Source organism: Vicia villosa, linkage group LG1, assembly GCF_029867415.1.
Source record: "Vicia villosa cultivar HV-30 ecotype Madison, WI linkage group LG1, Vvil1.0, whole genome shotgun sequence".
NCBI lineage: Eukaryota > Viridiplantae > Streptophyta > Magnoliopsida > Fabales > Fabaceae > Vicia > Vicia villosa.
Genome location: NC_081180.1, coordinates 117339955 through 117358677, shown reverse-complemented (window position 1 = coordinate 117358677; position 18723 = coordinate 117339955). Strand labels below are relative to the sequence as shown.

At 30.1% G+C, this 18723-nt stretch overlaps 1 protein-coding gene across 1 annotated transcript; it reads left to right on the top strand.

Annotated features, from left to right (window-relative positions):
• The first annotated feature begins 1536 nt into the window (after nucleotides 1-1536).
• LOC131615217 (uncharacterized) lies at nucleotides 1537-2524 on the top strand. The gene has a single exon (XM_058886697.1). It carries the CDS (start codon nucleotides 1750-1752, stop codon nucleotides 2329-2331), a length of 582 nt encoding a protein of 193 aa, XP_058742680.1. The 5' UTR covers nucleotides 1537-1749; the 3' UTR covers nucleotides 2332-2524.
• The last annotated feature ends 16199 nt before the right edge of the window (nucleotides 2525-18723 follow it).

Here is an 18723-nt window from a genome sequence, read left to right as displayed (position 1 = left end):
ACAATGTTGCTTCATTAAAAGTAAAACACGTTATCACCCATATCTGCGAGAAATTCAATTACTCAATCTCTTCCAAAAAGGCATGGATTTCAAAGAACAAGGAAATTGCATCTATTTATGAAAACTAAGAGACTTCATACAACGATCTTCCACAATGGTTGTTGGTCATGAAAAAAAATTACCTAGTACTCTAATAGAACTAGAAACTCCTCCTGCATACTTAGATAACGGAACACAGATCGGTGGTGCTAGAATTTTCCACCGTCTATTTTGGGCAGTCCAACAGTGTATCAAGGGTTTTGCATATTGTAAATCGATTGTTCAAGTTGATGGCACATGGTTGTATGGAAAATATAGGAACACTTTGTTAATGGCGGTTGCACAAGACGAAAATAGAAACATATTTGCAATAGCTTTTGCATTGGTAGAGGGTGAAACTGGTGATGCTTGGAATTTCTTTTCTAAAGAATCTGAGAATGTACTTTTACAAAAGGAAGCTTTTGGATTGAATGAAGTGAAGTAGACATTGAGTGATATTTTGGGATGTTGGTCACTAGCTTTTTTTTTTTGTTTTGAGTAAGTTTCTAAAGTGAAGAAGGAAGAGAGATGGTGTGACACGATCATATAACTCAAAACACGTTCTGAGGTATATTTCCATAGGTTTTTACAAAAGTATACGTACGAACTCATTTTTTCATAAGTACGAAGATACACTTTCGGATGAATTTATGAAAAAATAAAGGTAACTCACTTACGAAGTGTTGTGGTGTAGATTTTTTAGGGCGTCCTAAAGTATAGTTTCAAATTTAAAAAGCATTTATAGTTTTTAACGGGAGTGTGTAGATACCACCAAAGGGGCATAAAGCAATCCCCAAATAATATGTTCTTTATACACCCCTAGCCCAATTAGCAATCATTGATCCAAATAAAATCTAGACAACAAATATAACTCATATAAATCTCAAGTGGGCCTATGAGAACCCGTTCAATAATGATTAATTGAGATATCACTTTTTTAAAGAAAAAAAAAACCTTTGATCTTGATTTTTTTGAATAGTTATTAAACTTAAATCTTACAAATCACAGTTTGTCCTAGTGCATTTGCACCCTAATTGCTCACAAGTCACGCAGTTGATTGCACAAAGGTTTCAAACAAATCAATTGCTCATAACTCACGCCGTTGATTGCACATTACATCAATCATAACTAGCGTAAAATATAGTTATGCATCCAATGCTGTGAATGCGCATCCACTCCATACACTTTATCACTTTCAATGTTATAATATAGTTACATCCACATAATTACACAACCAACAAACAACAAAAACTTAATTTTAACAAGGTGAAACGTCACTACTATAACAATGTAACATACACCCATAATAATCTACATTAGTTAAACTGTTCCTTCAAATTCATTTTCTTGTTTGGTAAACATGATTACTAATCACCATCCTTATCTATAAATTAAGATTACAATTTACAACACACATCAAATGTAACACCTATTACAATATGATTCAGCTAAGCAAATGAATAACATGTGGTATACTATACTATACATTTTTCAACAAGTCAAATTCTAAAGTGATGTTATAACTGACATCAAAACTATTAACGACCATGCCAAATAAAATGCGTCACTAGATAGTGCAATTTAAACAAACATCAATTTCTACCATTATATACTATATAGTTTAACTCAATTCACAATCACATTCACATTCACATTCATTAGAACATTATCATGGGAAACCAAATCTCATTTCGACCTTCAGATTCAAGAGGTAAAGTTGTTTTCTTAGATGGTTCGGTTCATGAGTTTGACGAACAGATAACCGCGGCCGAGCTAATGATGGATCATCCACAGAAAGTAGTAGTTGAGTTTCATTCAGCTGTGAATCAGAAGAGGCCAGCACCATTGCCTGCTGACAAGAAGCTAGAGATGAATAAGATATATCTGATGCTTCCGGTGAAGCAAGGGAAGGCTGTTGGTTTGAGCGGCGAAGAAACTCGGCGTGTTTTGTTGATGGTTAATTCTGTTTTGCATTCTAATTATGTTTTGTGTTCTTCTAAGTTTCTTCCTTGGTTTAGTAGTTTTTGTCATAGTAGTGAAATTGTGGAGCCAAGGAGAAAGGAGGAGGTGGAGGAGGAGGAGAAGGGAGTGAGATGCGGTTTTTCGGAGAATTTGCCGGAAATATTGGAAGGGAGGCCGGATTATTTGAATAGGCAGATTTCAGGGAAAGGGTGGAAGCCTAGTTTGGATACTATTAAGGAGAAGAGTATTGAGAAAAAACATAGTCATTGGTTGTTTCTCAAGAGTTTTTAGAGATGGTTTATTTTAGTTTTTGGTTAGTAATAGTGAAAATGTTGTGGATTTATGTGGAGTATTATTATGTGGAAAGATTATGTTAATGTGTATGTCTCTTTGTTTAGTTGTATGTGTATCTTAGGTGTAATTTAGGTTCTTAATTTGAATATTAACTTCTGTAAATTAAACTAAAATGTCCAAGTGAAACTCTAAAGTCCTTTCTTTAGTTTTTGTTGTTTGTTTAAATTGAATTTAGTGAAATTGGAATCTTAGAAATTAGATGTTAAACTTGAACCGCTTAACACTGGTCTAGATTTTTACAGCTTAACGAATCAAGAAAATCAGATTCAGATCAATGACTTTTAGAAAATTGATTTATGCTTCTTTAAACAAACTTTGGTTTATGTTTTGTACTGAAACTCGAGATTTATGTCAATCAAACGGACTTGAGCTCCGATGTGGTGGAGTAAACTTTCGTTAACAGTGGAGCGGGGATGGATAAGATTTGCCCTCGAACATCCAAAAGAGAAAAAATAATTTGAGTGTCTGAATTAGAGAATATTTAAAATGGTGCTCGTTGTACTTTATATAGGACAAGTATTTAAACTCGTTTCTATGATCAGATCCAATGGCGTGAGGTGTGCTAGAAGTTGAAATCTCGTGCCTTTAATTTGGGCGAAGTCTCACTTGTGTTCAGCTGGGATGTTTTGTTAATTTTCAAGCATGGCTTTAGTCTGAATTTCTTTTCAATATACCATTTTTATTCACGCACAAAAACCATTTTAAAATTGGTCCATTGCAATCAAACATCTACCGACGGTGCTTGACTTTTTTTTTTTTTTTCTGTTGTAAATTGGGCTATTGGAGATATACTTGCATGGATACAACCTAAACCCATATTTTTAGGCACAACCAATGAAAAGAAAGAGAATATAAATTTATTTAAATTTTAATTTCGTTTTTAATTGGCATCATGGGGGTGGTTGAGATAAAAGAGGAGAGAGACAATTTTATTTTTAATTTTTAATTAATAAAAAAAATGTGATTGATTGTGTGTAAGTATAGGTGTTATGTCTGTGTCTATGTAAGTATTTTCCGGGCTATTGACTGTTAATAAAACGTACAAAAATGAGAGAGAAAAATGAAATTGTGTACACATATGAAAATGTAGTGTATGCTATCACAACTCTAACATTGGGCTTTATTCGGCATCTTTAGACCATTATGGACTTTTTCACTTTGGGCAGGCCGAACCATAAACTGTTGGACAACTTTTCTATACATCTATATATATATATATATATATATATATATATATATATATATATATATATATATATATATATATATATATATATATATATATATATATATATATATATATATATATATATATATATATATATATATATATATATATATATATATATATATATATATATATTCACAGACCCGCGGTGAAAATCACAAAATATTCTTATATTTCAGATGTCTATTTTCGAAGACACTTTTTTTTATAAAAAAATATTTCAAATATGCATATTTGAAGACACTTTTTTTGTAAAAAAATGATTTCGAATATGCATATCTGAAGGCACTTTTTTTTTATAGAAAAAAAAATGAGTTCGTATATGCATATCTGAAGTCAATTCTTTTTTAGGAAGTCTTCGAAGAAGCGTATCCGAAATACTTTAATTTTTGGTGTTAAGATTTTTCGAATATGCATATCCGAAATAACTCAACATTTATATAAAAAATTAAAATCAAGGAGAATCAATACATTTAATAGTATAATAAATTATATTAATCAAAATATATTATTAAATATATACCATTATAATTAAGATATAATAATAATATTAACCTAATAAATATTTGAAAAATATTTAAATTAAAACATTAGTTTTATATAAAATTAATCAAAGAAAATTTTTACAAAATTAAAATGTATTATTAATTAAAGAAAATTACTGAGAAAATAAATTATTTGGTTCTTCTAGATTTTAGATAATAATATATACTATCTTTGTAAAATTAAATATAAAATATTGCATTTTTCAAAAAGGAAATTTTGTATTAAAAAAAACATTTTTTAAATTATTAAAAAGTTAAATAAATAATTTTTAAATATAATTTTTTTTAATTATTTTCTCAATAAATATCCTAAAGTAAGTTATTAATTTATCAACTTTTAAATAGAAACCATTTAATTAAAACGGACAAAGATAGTATATATTATGACAATAGTTTTAGATAATAATTAAAATGGATCAAATTAAAATTTATAAAATTAATTAGAATATATATATATATATATATATATATATATATATATATATATATATATATATATATATATATATATATATATATATATATATATTAATAAGAAATAAATATTTAAATCAACACATTATTTTTTTAATTTGACAAATAAATTATTACAAAATTAAAATTTTATTTAATCTATTCATTCCTTATTTGTAAATTAAAATTTATAATAATTTGTATTTAAGTTATTCGTTATTAATAATAACTCACTTTAATTGTATTATAACTATATTATAAATAAACATCTTTTTAAAATAAAATCAAAAGAAATTTGGGATTTTGGTTAATTCAGATATGCATATTGGAATTAACCAATATCCCAAATTTTCGTTCGGGTGAATTCGAATATGCATATCCGAATTCACCAAAATCCCAAATTATTTTGGGGGCCTTCGGATATGCATATCCGAAGCGTATTTTGGAGTTTTTATGGATATTTTTCACCCTCTATGGGTGTACAAAGAAATTTTCAAACTGTTGTGTTGTTCATCGTGATTATGAAAAAGGAATAGGTAACTTTGCAGCAGTGTGACTTTGGTAACTTTAGACAGTTGTAAACATTTTTTTGAAATATCAAATAAAAAAAGAAAAATTGAGATGAGAGAGAAAATTGTAAGATTGTGTGTGAGATAAAGTTACGGTGCAGTTAGCGGGTTAAAGTTACTGAAACCTAGGCCCGTCATTAGAGATGGCAATGAGCAGGGTCTAGACAAGGTACTATGGTACCCGTAACGTTACTCGCAGTTTAAAAAAAATCCTCGTATCCGAACTCATACCCATATGGGCATCAACTTTTGTATCCCATACTCTCAGTCTTGCAAGAAGAGAGCACCACTACGGTTTCTTTCTCAAAACACCAAGCGATTGGTGTTTCTCCATACATAAAGATGTATGCAGTAGTGAATTTTTGTCATTTTTATCTCCACGCCAATTTTAGTTGGTATAACCGAGAAATTTGCAGCTTTTACCTTTATTCATTGTGGGAAATAAAATTCTACGTCAAATCAAATCTTTGACGTATTTCAAAATTCTCTTGATTGCTACCTAGTGTAATGCCTTTGTCTTCCCCATAAATCTACTCACTATTCCCACAATATATTTCAAGTCCGGTCTCGGATTACACAGGTACCACAATGATCAAATCAGCCTCATGTACTTTGTTGGATTAATATCCTGCTCATCTTTATTCTTTAATAGTTGCACCCTTGGTTCTTTAGAGGTAATGGTTGTAACACCCCATAATTTCCATAATTTAATTTAATTGGAATTTAAACTATTAAATTCGATTATTTGGAGTTTTTAATGAATTATTGGAAAATTACGAAAAATAAAGTAATTGGGCCAAGGTGATAATTAGCAAATGGGAGGTGTAAGCAAATGTGCCTTACTAAACTAATTTCTATTTTCCAAAAAATAAAGAAAGTTGGAAAAGAAAAAAAATGAAAGCAGAAGAGGAAGAAGGAGAAGAACTCAGCATACGTGAAAGAGCAAGGAAGAGAAGTTCTCAAGATTTCTTGGCTAAGGTAAGGGGGACTAATTCCTTTTAGCCTATATTATAAGTTTATGAATGATAGAATTGATTAGATATGTTGTTTGTCTCAGTTGAATATATTAGCGGTTTTGGGGTTTTGGAATTTATAGGGTAGCTTGAATGAGTTTGATGAAATTGAATGATTATAACATATACTTGATGTTATATAACTCCAAATCATGATAAAAATGTGTTAGAATATGTGAATTGGTTTTGTTTTGAGGTTACAATTATTTTGGTACGATTTGGGTTGAATTGGAGAAGGTGGGATGCTGCCAAAAATGGGATTTTTTGCTACTAGTACGCTGTAACCGGTTATGCTTTGGACGATAACCGATTACAGCCGCGAAAAATAGCTAAAATGGGGTTTTTGGGGTCTCGTAATTGGTTACGCTCGGGGCCGTAACCGATTACAGGTTAAAATTGTGAATAGCGAATTGGTTGACGTCAATGTGTAATCGGTCACGCTCTGGACGATAACCGGTTACACTGAAGCTTTTTTTGAAAAATAATTATTTGACGTCATTGTGTAACCGGGTACGGCATGGACGGTAATCGGTTACAGCTGAAGTTTTTTCGGAAAAATGTTTTAAATTTTAAAAACTCATATCTTTCAAACCGTATGTCCGTTTTAGTCGCCGTTTTGGGTGTTGGAAAGGAAATTGAGTATTCTATCAAATAAATTGGTTTAAAGGTTAGTAATCCGATTTTCTTTTGAAGTTTCGATTTAATTTGTTATGGGTGTTTGTACATTGTGTGCATATTTTGATAAATGTGACAATGTGGTGATGTTGTAGTAACATAGTTGTGATGTTGATGTTATGTTCAGTGTGAATTATGTACGGTGTGATTATGTGATTGTGCCGAAGTTTGAATATATTAAATTCGATATTTTTATCGATGAGTTATGTTGTGATGATATTGTTCATCGTCATTGGTGTTGACGATTAGTATACTAGAGGTGTGCATGCATTCATAATCATAATTGTGGCTGTATCCCGATGGTGTTTGGATCAGTGGAAGCTAATTCCCATTATGTGGAATTAGTGATTTGGCGGTGGCCGTATCCCGGTGGTGTTTGGATCGGTGTGGTGAGTTAATCCCATGATTTGGTATCCATTGCATAGTGTCTCATTGCATTAGTATATATGTTTGTTATAACATGAGTGGATGAATTCTAGTGTTATAATATGGTGATGTAAGTTTTTTTATTGTAGTTATGAATAGTTGATGAATACTCTAAAATCTATAATATGTTGCAATAGGGTGAACAATTATTTATGATGTTTTGTTGTTTATAAACTCATAATGTACGTTAATTGTGAATATGTCTCACCCTTACTGTTGATCATTTTCAGATTAAGGAGTAGCCGCGTTGTGCTTGGTGAGGATAGCTCGTAAAGCTAATCCGTTTTAGTTTCAGTCGTGTCGGGTGTCATGCTCTGGTCTTGTAACAATGGGGAATGTTTTTTTAGAGTTATTCTAATAAACTCTTATTTTATTTGTTGGATAATTTTGGTTGGATTCTGAGCCGGTGATTTTGGTGTTAATAACTAATGTTTTGCATTATTCACGCTATGAAATTCTATTCCGCTGTGTTAAATATGTTTGGTTGAATAATGTGATTTATATTCCTCAGAAGAGCATGCCAAATGGTTTTTATTTTTATTAAGGAGTTGTAGCATCCTTTTAACATGTTTTACTCTGAAATTATTTTGTATTTCGTGGGGTTTAGAAGGGTGTTACAATGGCCACATTATAATGCTCCATTTCAAATTTCTTCAACATCTATAGTGCATACCTTCTTTGGTGCATGAGCACTCCCTTTTCGGACTTGTGAAGCTCAATGCCAAGTAAGTATGTCATAAGATCAAGGTCAATCATCTTAAACTCCTTGATTAAATCACCCTTGAATTCAATAATATAATCTTCGTTGTTGTTCGTAATCAGTAAATCATTGACGTGGAGACATGGGAAGATCACTCATTTACTTGTCTCCTTCTTCACATACACGCCATGTTTGGATACACATTTATCGAATCTTATCTCCTTTAGAAACCCGCCGATCCTCTTTTTTCAAGCTCTTGGTGCTTTCTTCAGCCCGTACAACACCTTCTTCAATCTATATAACTTGGACTCATGGTTTTTTTTACAATAAAACCATATGGTTGTACCTCATACACTTCCTCTTATAATGAATCGTTCAAAAACACATGTTTAACATCCATTTGGTAGATGGGACAATTGTTGTTATTTGCACGTTCAACAACTAGCCTTATGGTTTCAATTCTAGCCACTAGTGCAAATACTTCTACAAAGTCTATGCCTTTTCTTTGTAAAAATCCCTTTGCAAGTAATCTAGCCTAATGCTTGATTATTTCACCTTTGAAATTTTCCTTCACTTTGTACATCAATTTTACACCAATTGACTTCTTTACTTGAGATAGATCAACTATTTCACATGTCTTGTTTTTTTCAATTGACTCCAGATTTCCTTCAATGCACATATTCATTTTTATCACTCAAAACCTCTTCCATTATCACCAGTTCGAATTCATCCATGAGCGTAAAATGGAAAAGATCACAGTTGTTGTTTACTTCATTATTTGGTAACAACTCACAATCTTGCAATCTCACAGGCACACCTCTTTTCCTTATTGATCTTCTCACATTTTCTTCAAGTTGGACTTCATCGGTTGTAGTTTTTGGCCCTCCAAACATTGTAGGAATAGTTTCGCATTGTTGTAACCGATTACATCAAGATGGTAATCGGTTACTGCATGTTTCTAATCCTTTAATTCATCAAAAATAACATCCCTACTGAGTATTATTCTCTTCTTAACCGTGCCATAGAGTTTATAGCCACCCGTTGAGTAACTAACAAGTATCATTTATTTTCCCTTGTCGTCTAGCTTCTTTCTAGGTTGATCCAAAATATGTTTATATGCCACCAAACCAAACACCCTCAAGTAACTCATATTTGGTTTAAATCTAGACCATGATTCTTCGAATGTAATATTTTCCCGCTTCTTTGTTGGACACCTATTAAACAAATATGCATTTGTTGAAACCGTTTGCCCCCATACTCCTTTTGGCAATTGCTTCCCTTTCGACATGATTCTTACCATGTTCATAGTAGATCGTTTCTTCCTCTCTGCGACTTGATTTTGTTGAGGCTTATAGGGTGGAATTACCTCAAGAACAATGCCCTCTTGATCACAAAATTTTCCAAATTTTTTTGAGACATATTCACCTACACCATATATTTTTAGTGTTTTGATTCTGTGATCACTTTGTCTTAATACCATGGATTTGAACCTCTTGAACACTTTAAGAGCCTAATTTTTTCTTTTGATCAAGTAAGTCCACAACTTTTTACTATAATCATCAATGGAAGTGACAAATTACCTATCACCTCCGTTTGAGTCCACTTGCAACGGTCCACAAACGTCTGAAACACCATCTCAAGATGAAACTTGGTTTTGCATCCTGTATCTTTATTAAAGATTCCTATGAGTTGTTTGGCCTGCACACACTTCACATACTACAATTGACATACTGATCAATGATAGCCTCGTAACCATGTTGTTTTTTGCTTATCATTGAGATCTCTCCATTAAGTATTCGATCAAAGAACCAAGCTTTAGATGTCAAATATTGGGGCAAAACCCAATCACAAGAGTATGGTGAACAAGTTTCTGTGTGTGTGTGTGTGTGTGTGTGAGAGAGAGAGAGAGAGAGAGAGAGAGAGAGAGAGAGAGAGAGAGAGAGAGAGAGAGAGAGAGAGAGAGAGAGAGATGGATTTGGGTGAAAATATATGCATTATTATTAACAACCCAAGTTAGAATATTTATACATCAAGACACAACTCAACAACTAACAACCTAAATAAAAAAATTTCAAGAATGTAACCAGTTACATAAAATCTATAACCAATTAAAAACATCACTCTCTTAATTTTGACTTATTCTGGGAAGGCCGTAACTGGTTATACCAAATCTATAACCGCTTACAAGTATCAGTGTTTTGTTTCTTTTGCTACAGACCAAGGTGGTAATCAATTACACCAAACCTATAACCGGTTACACCTTACTTGAATTATATTTTTCTTTCAACAAAATTGACCACCAATACCATAGATTATCTCTCAAACTATCAGACTGACCTCTATAGACCATCATTCTTCTAGTGTCAATAGTCTCCACTCTTGAGTTCTATCCTAACTAATACTCCAACCATCGATTATCATAACTTGCCACTCATACTATCGCCAACTACAACTAGTGACCACAATCCATCGCCGTTATAACATGTTTCTCTCACAAACAACAATCACATTTAACTACTATTACTAAAATTACAACTAAATAAATAAATATAGTATCTTAAATATTTTGCAAATATAATTATATGAATTGTTTAGGTTAAGATATGTTTATAATAAATATTTATTTTTATGTTTATGTTTCAAATTAAATTTATTTTTGAAAATTTATTTACATAAAAATTTAGAGAAAATGAGATATGCATGTAAAATAAATTTTATATTATCAACCAATCACCACCATGTATCTCGCCACATCAGACTGTAAATTTTAAATTATTGGTATGACATGGCTGAATAATTTATTCCTATTAGTTGACCGTGCATAACTAAAAAACTCAAAAATTTATCCAATTTTTTTTTTTACATATTAAAACTCAAAATAAAAAATATTTTTTACTTTTAAAATTTTTGAAATAGAAAGATACTTTGAATGGTCACAATAAAGTGGTAAACAAATAGTATCATTTTCGTTATTTTCATTATAAACAAATTAAGAACAAATAAAAGAAATAAGAAATATTTTCAGAAATTAAACAGGGCATTTAGTTTCAATTATATTTGTTTCTACTTTTACAGACATGTTATGACTCTACTTATGTTTGCATATCAATTCTCAACTGATTAGTACTGTATTAGGTTTCTTAAACAAATTCAGCAAAGTCTAATTCATATAATCCTCTTTTCAACAATAATGTGGTCCCTTTGCTACAACTGGAATGCTGAAAAAGCAGAAAAAAACACATTGCTGACGAGGAAAAAAAATTGGTTTAATATAAAACTTGAATAAAAAAAATAGATACACAGGAGAAAGTTTGAAATTATTTATCATTTTAATAACTATTATAAATCACATACTATGTTATAATTAAATATATTTAATAGAAATGCCTAATTATAGTTTACTATCTTATTACTTTCACTATAATTTTTTTTAATTAATTCATATAAAATTTTGCTATGACTTTAATTGAATCTTCAATAAAATTAATACATCAAATACATAAGGTTATACATATTGATTCAAATAAAAATATAATAATATAGACTTGATTAGGTAGTTATTCAAGTCATTGTTTAAGACTAATTGAACAGCTTATAATTTAATTATTCTTAAACGGGAAAGAATAACTGAATACCCTAAACAAGAACTAGAATACCACAGGAGTTGTTGGCTAAGAACAAGGAAAATTGCATTATAATGGCAATCACGTGACATGTAAACTAATAATGATTCATTTCTAAACTCATGAGTGATCAACCAAGCATAGCATGTGCTCATCCAACAAAACCTCACTCCAAAAATTACAAAATTAATATATGAAATAATAATCATCATCATCATTAAAACTCATCACTAAAATCCATGCATAATATTCAAAAAATTTAAATTTTATAACAGATCGAACTGTTAAGTCTAATAATATTAATATTGTTAGTTATCAATAATTTAAAAATATAGAATCACAACTTCAACATTTGATTTTTGGAGTTATCCACCAGTCAAGATGGCCCTCAGTTATAGTAATAATAACAATAATAATTCAAAGTGAAATAAAAAGGCCTGCAAATTAATTGAAAGTATTTTTTTTATCATTATAGTGTCAGAAGTAGTATCTTCAATTTATGGATATGGTATGATAATATAATTAAAACCATTCAATTTAATTACTATTTTAATTCCAAAAAATATTCTCATCTTATACAAAGTTAAAAGTGAATGAATAACATGTATGAGCCAGCACAATGTTGTTTACTTGATAATATAGTAATACTAAAAATGGATGCTTGACTTTGCATTCAAGTTTCTACTTTAATATTTATACTCAAAGCTTCATAGTGGTGGTAATGTCTTTAACAAAGGATTGGTTTGAGAAGATCACAAGAATAATATCTTTATTTTCTAACAGCAAAAAATAAAAAAGAGAATATATATACATAGCAAGCAAACTATAATAAAAAAGAGCTTTTTTTTTTAATCTTACAACTATACTCATTATTATTCTATGACAAGACTTTAACAAAGGCTGATTTATTTTAAGGGGGGCTCAAAATGATGTAGAAAAAATGGTACATACCACGAGGGATTTCATTTCTTCATGTCTAACTTTTCCATTCAAAAAATCTTAAATGTTTCCAATTATTAAGGAGACCCTATGCTTCATTTATGTTATGTACTAATGTGATATAACTAGAATAAGTAAGACCAACATGGCATAATTTATATGTCTATTCTTTTTGGATGTAGAATTTAATAACCCTATAGTTATAATGTTCATTTTTGGACATAGCTAACTAAGTACTACTATTGACATTTATAAGACTGAAAAATGTGACTTTACATAGTCACAAGGTTGGTTATTAAATTTATGTTAGTACAAAAATGTTGTTGCAATTTTCTGAGCCTAGTGAATGGCTTTGATGAGGACTACCAAAAGAATTGTCAAATGTCAATAGTTTTGAAAATTGAGTTGAATCGACCCACTTGGCAAGCCTGACATCAATTGTATGAAATTTTGACTTTAGTTGTGGCCCTTGACAAAATCTTATAGCATTCACACACAGAGAAAATTTGAACCTATTTGATATTTCAATATTCACTTATACCGGTGTTAAAACGGACCGAGCACACAGAACATGTATGTTTATCCGGTCGTTTTTGTAAAATCGAGCCAAAGTCTCTAGCATGCACCATCTACCTTGTCCACACGACTCATTTTTTTAATAAGCTTCGACTTTTTACTACTTTTCAATTTAAGGATTATACAGTTGTCTGGTCCGTCTCACCCCATTTTTTAATAGTTTTAAGACAATGTTTCCAATCCGTTTCCTCCATTTTGTCCGCACTACTCATTTTTTTAAAGGAGTAGACCTAAACAAAACTCTCATGTCAACAAAATTTTTCTTACCGTGGTTTTGCTTAATGCGTCTCTGAAATTAATAGGGAAGATTACAGTTCAATTCCATGCAACTGCTATTGAGAGAGAATTGAAACCCCCTGATATCAAAATTGATCTCAAATTAGATTAGATGGTTCAGTGAGTCGGATCCTGTGGTGAAAACAAAAGTTTGATTTTAATTCATTAATATAAAAAATTTCTTTAAAATTTAGGCAAATTCTTTGGTATCCATGATTTCAAATTGGGTACCGGTAACTTTAGTGTAAATTATTATAAATTTTTTTATTTTAAATTAAATTAAAATAAATAAGTGATGTGGCATGAAATTATACCATTTGATTAATTAAAAATATCGTACTCAACTAAATTCAAAGGTACCAAGGGTACACATTTGTTCACTTAAAATTTAATATATGAAATTTTTCTTATTAAATTGAGTATCAAGTTGATGACTTATAGAAGAATCATTCTCTAGGGGTAGCCTCTCACTTTTAGGAGCCTGCCGATCTAACTTTCCCACTCATTCAACCAATTATTAACATTTTTTAGAATTTATTCTTCCTGCAGATCTAACTAGTGCCAACTTTTTGGTTAAAATATGTGTTAATATACCGCACTTTATTAAAACGGAATTTTGAATAACTATTCATCTATTATATAGTTTAGTAACTTAATTATTCCTGCAAACAACGACTATATACTGATATTAGATAACATCCAAACTGCTACAACATTATTTTTTCTCATAAGCAAATAGATCTAGTTTAATTAAAAACATATTCAGAGAATTAATGGGCACATTACTGACACACATAAACAATGACCGTATTAAAAAAAATCTTAAACGATCAACTAGGGTTTTATATATATATATATATATATATATATATATATATATATATATATATATATATATATATATATATATTTTTGAATTTTGAATTTTGAATATGAATTATAAAGTGATACATTATTAGGAAACTTGTTCAGATAATTAGCAGCAGAATGAATAGATCACAACGTAATTAAGCTGTATTAGTGTATTATTAGTACTATTAGATTTTAGTTTATGGTTATAGTTATGGTTATACATGTTAAAAGTGCACATGGGTGAGCATCTCCACATGAAATCCAATCCACAAGACACGTGCAACCCACAGAGTTTTTGCAGAGAGACCTTGAAAAGATAAATAAAAGCATATAATGGATAAAATGTGGCGAATACGAGGCAACTTAATTTAATTTAAAAAATAGCATATGATAGAATATTAATCCAACTCATTTGTATAAAATAAATAGTCAAGCCAATAGTACTAAATTTGAGCCGTCAATTGAATTAAAAAATCATATAGTGCTTATATCATTACTATTATGAGAAATATTTAGTTGTCACAAGTCTAACAAATAATCATTGAAATACACATAAAACTATATATTATTTAAATATTATAAAATTATACATTATTTAATTATTTTCATCTTCTATTTTTTTTTATGAGTTTGTGTTCAAACTTTGTGCTCATATAAGACTTGCTCTAGTATTATTACTACTAGTATATTAGTAAGTGCTTAGTTAGATGCAGACGTGAATCACAAACTTCAACTAAAATATTAGTATAGGATAAGAAAAAATATTATCTTAGAACAGTAATTTTATAAGTGAAGAATCTTTAGAACTCCGGGTCATACTATGCCTCCTCGTCTACATACATGTTTCTTAGATTGGATTGAAAGGGTTTCAATGAACCTATTTTTTTAATCCGAATTGGTTGTCAAGTTTTTATTTAAATTTGCAAAGTACTTAGGTTGCTAATTAAGGTTAGATTCCATTAGATGAAATTTACATTCTCTCAACTCTAAAATCTCTTACACTCTCTCTACCAATAACTATAGAACTATGGTCCTAGAATATTGCTTTAGTTGAATGTCACATATTATAGTTATGCAATTGCAATAATTAAGTTGTTCGGTTATATTAAGCCAAATTAGCCTAACTACTATCAAGAAGAATGTTTGGCAAATTATTAAGAATCATATTATATTAAATTTCAAGTCCTTGTCAATAATCTACTTGAATACAATTACATTAAAAACACACTTTTCCCTTCATTTATGTACTAGGTTACACTATGTAACCATCTCATATAATTCAATTTTTCTATAGCTAGGTAAGTGATCCTATATTAAATTTCCAACTAATTCAAATATAGGAAAATATATTTAAATATATATGTGATGAAATATGTGGCATCCAGCACACAATTTCAAATAAAAGAAGGAGAAAATGGACATTACATATAGAATTATGGATAAAAACAATAATTGGCAATAATAGGAAGAGAATGAAAAGGAAAGAATGGTAGATCCAAAAGTAAAGGAAATGGAAAGAGACCAATAATGGCTCCACCATCCATCAAACAGTACTCAATAGAATCTGAACAATGATGACGCCACATTGCAAAAAACTTAAGAAAAAGAAAAATGAAACATAGCATGTGTAATGTGCAGAGGCATAACTAAACTTAAATAGGGCACTTGATGTTGTTAGCTACTATCTTTGTAAATAAAAAACAACCTTCTCAAATAATTCCTGGCCCCGATTTTATTTACAAGCAAACAAAGACAGATTTAACAACCTACCCATATGGTCTTACAAAAATGTCTCTTTTCTTGAATATAAAAGATTGGATCAAGGAAAAGTTTTTTTGATTTTAACTTGGAATTGGTACTAGATATTGTAATTGGATAGAGTAGGGGGACATTGAAATGAAGGTTTCAATCATATACTCGAAGAAAAAGTTGTCATGAGTGGTGCCTAAAAATGATTAATGGAATATAGAGTAGGAAAAGTTGTGAGTACTCACAACCCTATTAACGCGCATAGTTAGTGTCAGTTCCAAAAAATCAGCAGAAATAACGAGATCAATGTTTTAGGACTACAATAAAGAAATACGTCACGTTACTTTTTATATAAATTTATCATCATATTCATTAATTTATAGATGATGTCGATGTTAAGAGTCACACATTTGATAATATATGGTCTGAACATGTTCTTATAAGCGGGACAATCCTCATCTTACAAACTAGTTTTGCAGAGTTGAATTAGGCTTAATCGCATTTCTTAACATGATATCAAATTTCATTTAAGATTTAGTGGATCATCTCCTATCAGGTTTTCGCTATCAGACCACCCATAATTTATTTTTACATTTCAGATATTCAATTCTAAACATGAGGAGCTACGTTAAAAATCTTACATCAAACAATATATATATATATATATATATATATATATATATATATATATATATATATATATATATATATATATATATATATATATATATATATATATATATATATATATATGACATAATCATGTTTTTATAAATTGATCAATCTCTACTTTAAAGTCGGTTTTATATAATTGATTTAGACTAAATAGTATTTCTTAACAAACGACCTAGGAGAGGGAACACATAGTGGACCTTTGGATAGGCCATAAACCTTAGTATTGATTTGAGCCATTGATTATTTTTACCAATAAAATGGAACATCCCATCACAAAGATGGACCCCAATCCGTTACAACCTGGATTCCCTTAGCTAGCTGTTCCAGCCAGCGTAGCAGAGTAACAGCCATGTGTGTAAGGAAGATAACAAACTATGTAGACCTTGTCCCTTCCCTTGCCTTAACAGTGGGTCCCTTAATGGTCCCAATTTTGTGGGAACTAGGAACAACAACAATACAGTTGCTTGCTCTTCAATTATTATACATCTGTTTATTCATGTGCAACTTCAAACCTAGCTAGCTACTAGTATTATGCATGCATCATACATCTGTGTCATCTAAATTAATTGCAAAATTTATTAACCTCATGATATTTATTCAATGCTATAAAATAAATAGTAACTAGATCTTAATTATGTTTACATGAATACAATTAATTAGTGTCTTTCATAAACATATACACAAAAATGTATAAGTGTTGGTAAATACTTGATTGATTCCTTCTTTAGATGTCAACGTTTAACTCATTATTTCTTTAAAGCATTTTTCGTGATAATTAATCAGATTAAATAATTATAATATTTCCTTTAGTAACCATGTCTTCGTAATGCTGTGGCACGTGATATATCGTTGTCACTTTAGAGGATGGATTTAAAACTTCAGATTATTTGTTGGCTATAAATTATAGTTTTACTCTCTTTATTTTGGTTTATTTACAAAATCAGTCTCTCTATTTATTTTTTAAATAGTTTTGATCTCTTAATTATTTTTCGTAAAAAATATTGATACATGACATATTTTCTGAACAAGAACGTAGAGAACATTTTCTGAAGAACAAAGAACATGAACGAATAAGCTAAGAGAAAAAGAAGATGAAAAAAACAATCGGCAAAGACGACTGAAAGAAGAAAACGTCGTCGAAAATGCTATGAATAATTAATCTTTTTTATTCCAAGTCAATCAGGACCGACCCAACACATCTTGAAACCTGAGACGAAATTGAAAATTAAACAATTTTAATATACTAAAAAAAAATCTAAAATTAATATATTATAAATATTTTAAGGTGTAAAATATTAAATTATTATAATCAATTTTATTTTAATTTATAATAAAATTAAGTCAATCTAAACACTACTCACAATTTAAAAAATCATAATTGAAAAGCAATGTCACAATTATATATATATATATATATATATATATATATATATATATATATATATATATATATATATATATATATATATATATATATATATATATATATATATATATAAAATTAAATATCATGTCTCCTATATTAAAAAACTATTGATATATGCGATTTTTAAATCAACAAATCAAATAATATACATCATACATAATTGTTATTATTTTATGATCTAACCTGATTAGAGTGGATCGTCACGGCGGCTGAATCTGGCTTGATGAACAGAATGGGGGATACCAGCAAGGTTCTCCGATGCCAAAGTAAGTAGCAATCAGAGAAAGAGCAAGAGTTTAGGAAGTAGAGAATGAATACCTGACCCTCTAGTGAAAGAGGGTATTTATAGCCCCCAACGCTGGGCCAAGGTTTCCTATTTGGGCCAAATCCAATTGGAGGCCCACGTGCTAGGAAACTGCCAGAACACTCTCTGCTAGGGCTAAGTCAGCAGGTGACTCACGTTTTGGGTGAGCGTGGCGTAGGATTCAGAGGTGGTTGACCGAATCTTTCGCTGAAGCGTTACTCGCGTGATCTTTGCGTGGACCAGTTCGTAACGGTAAATAGGAAATGGGCCTAAGCAGATTGGGCTGCTCGGCTAGCCAGG

What these genes read in the sequence shown, in the direction of transcription:
- LOC131615217 (XM_058886697.1), top strand. Translation starts at nt 1,750, where the DNA reads ATGGGAAACCAAATCTCATTTCGACCTTCAGATTCAAGAGGTAAAGTT.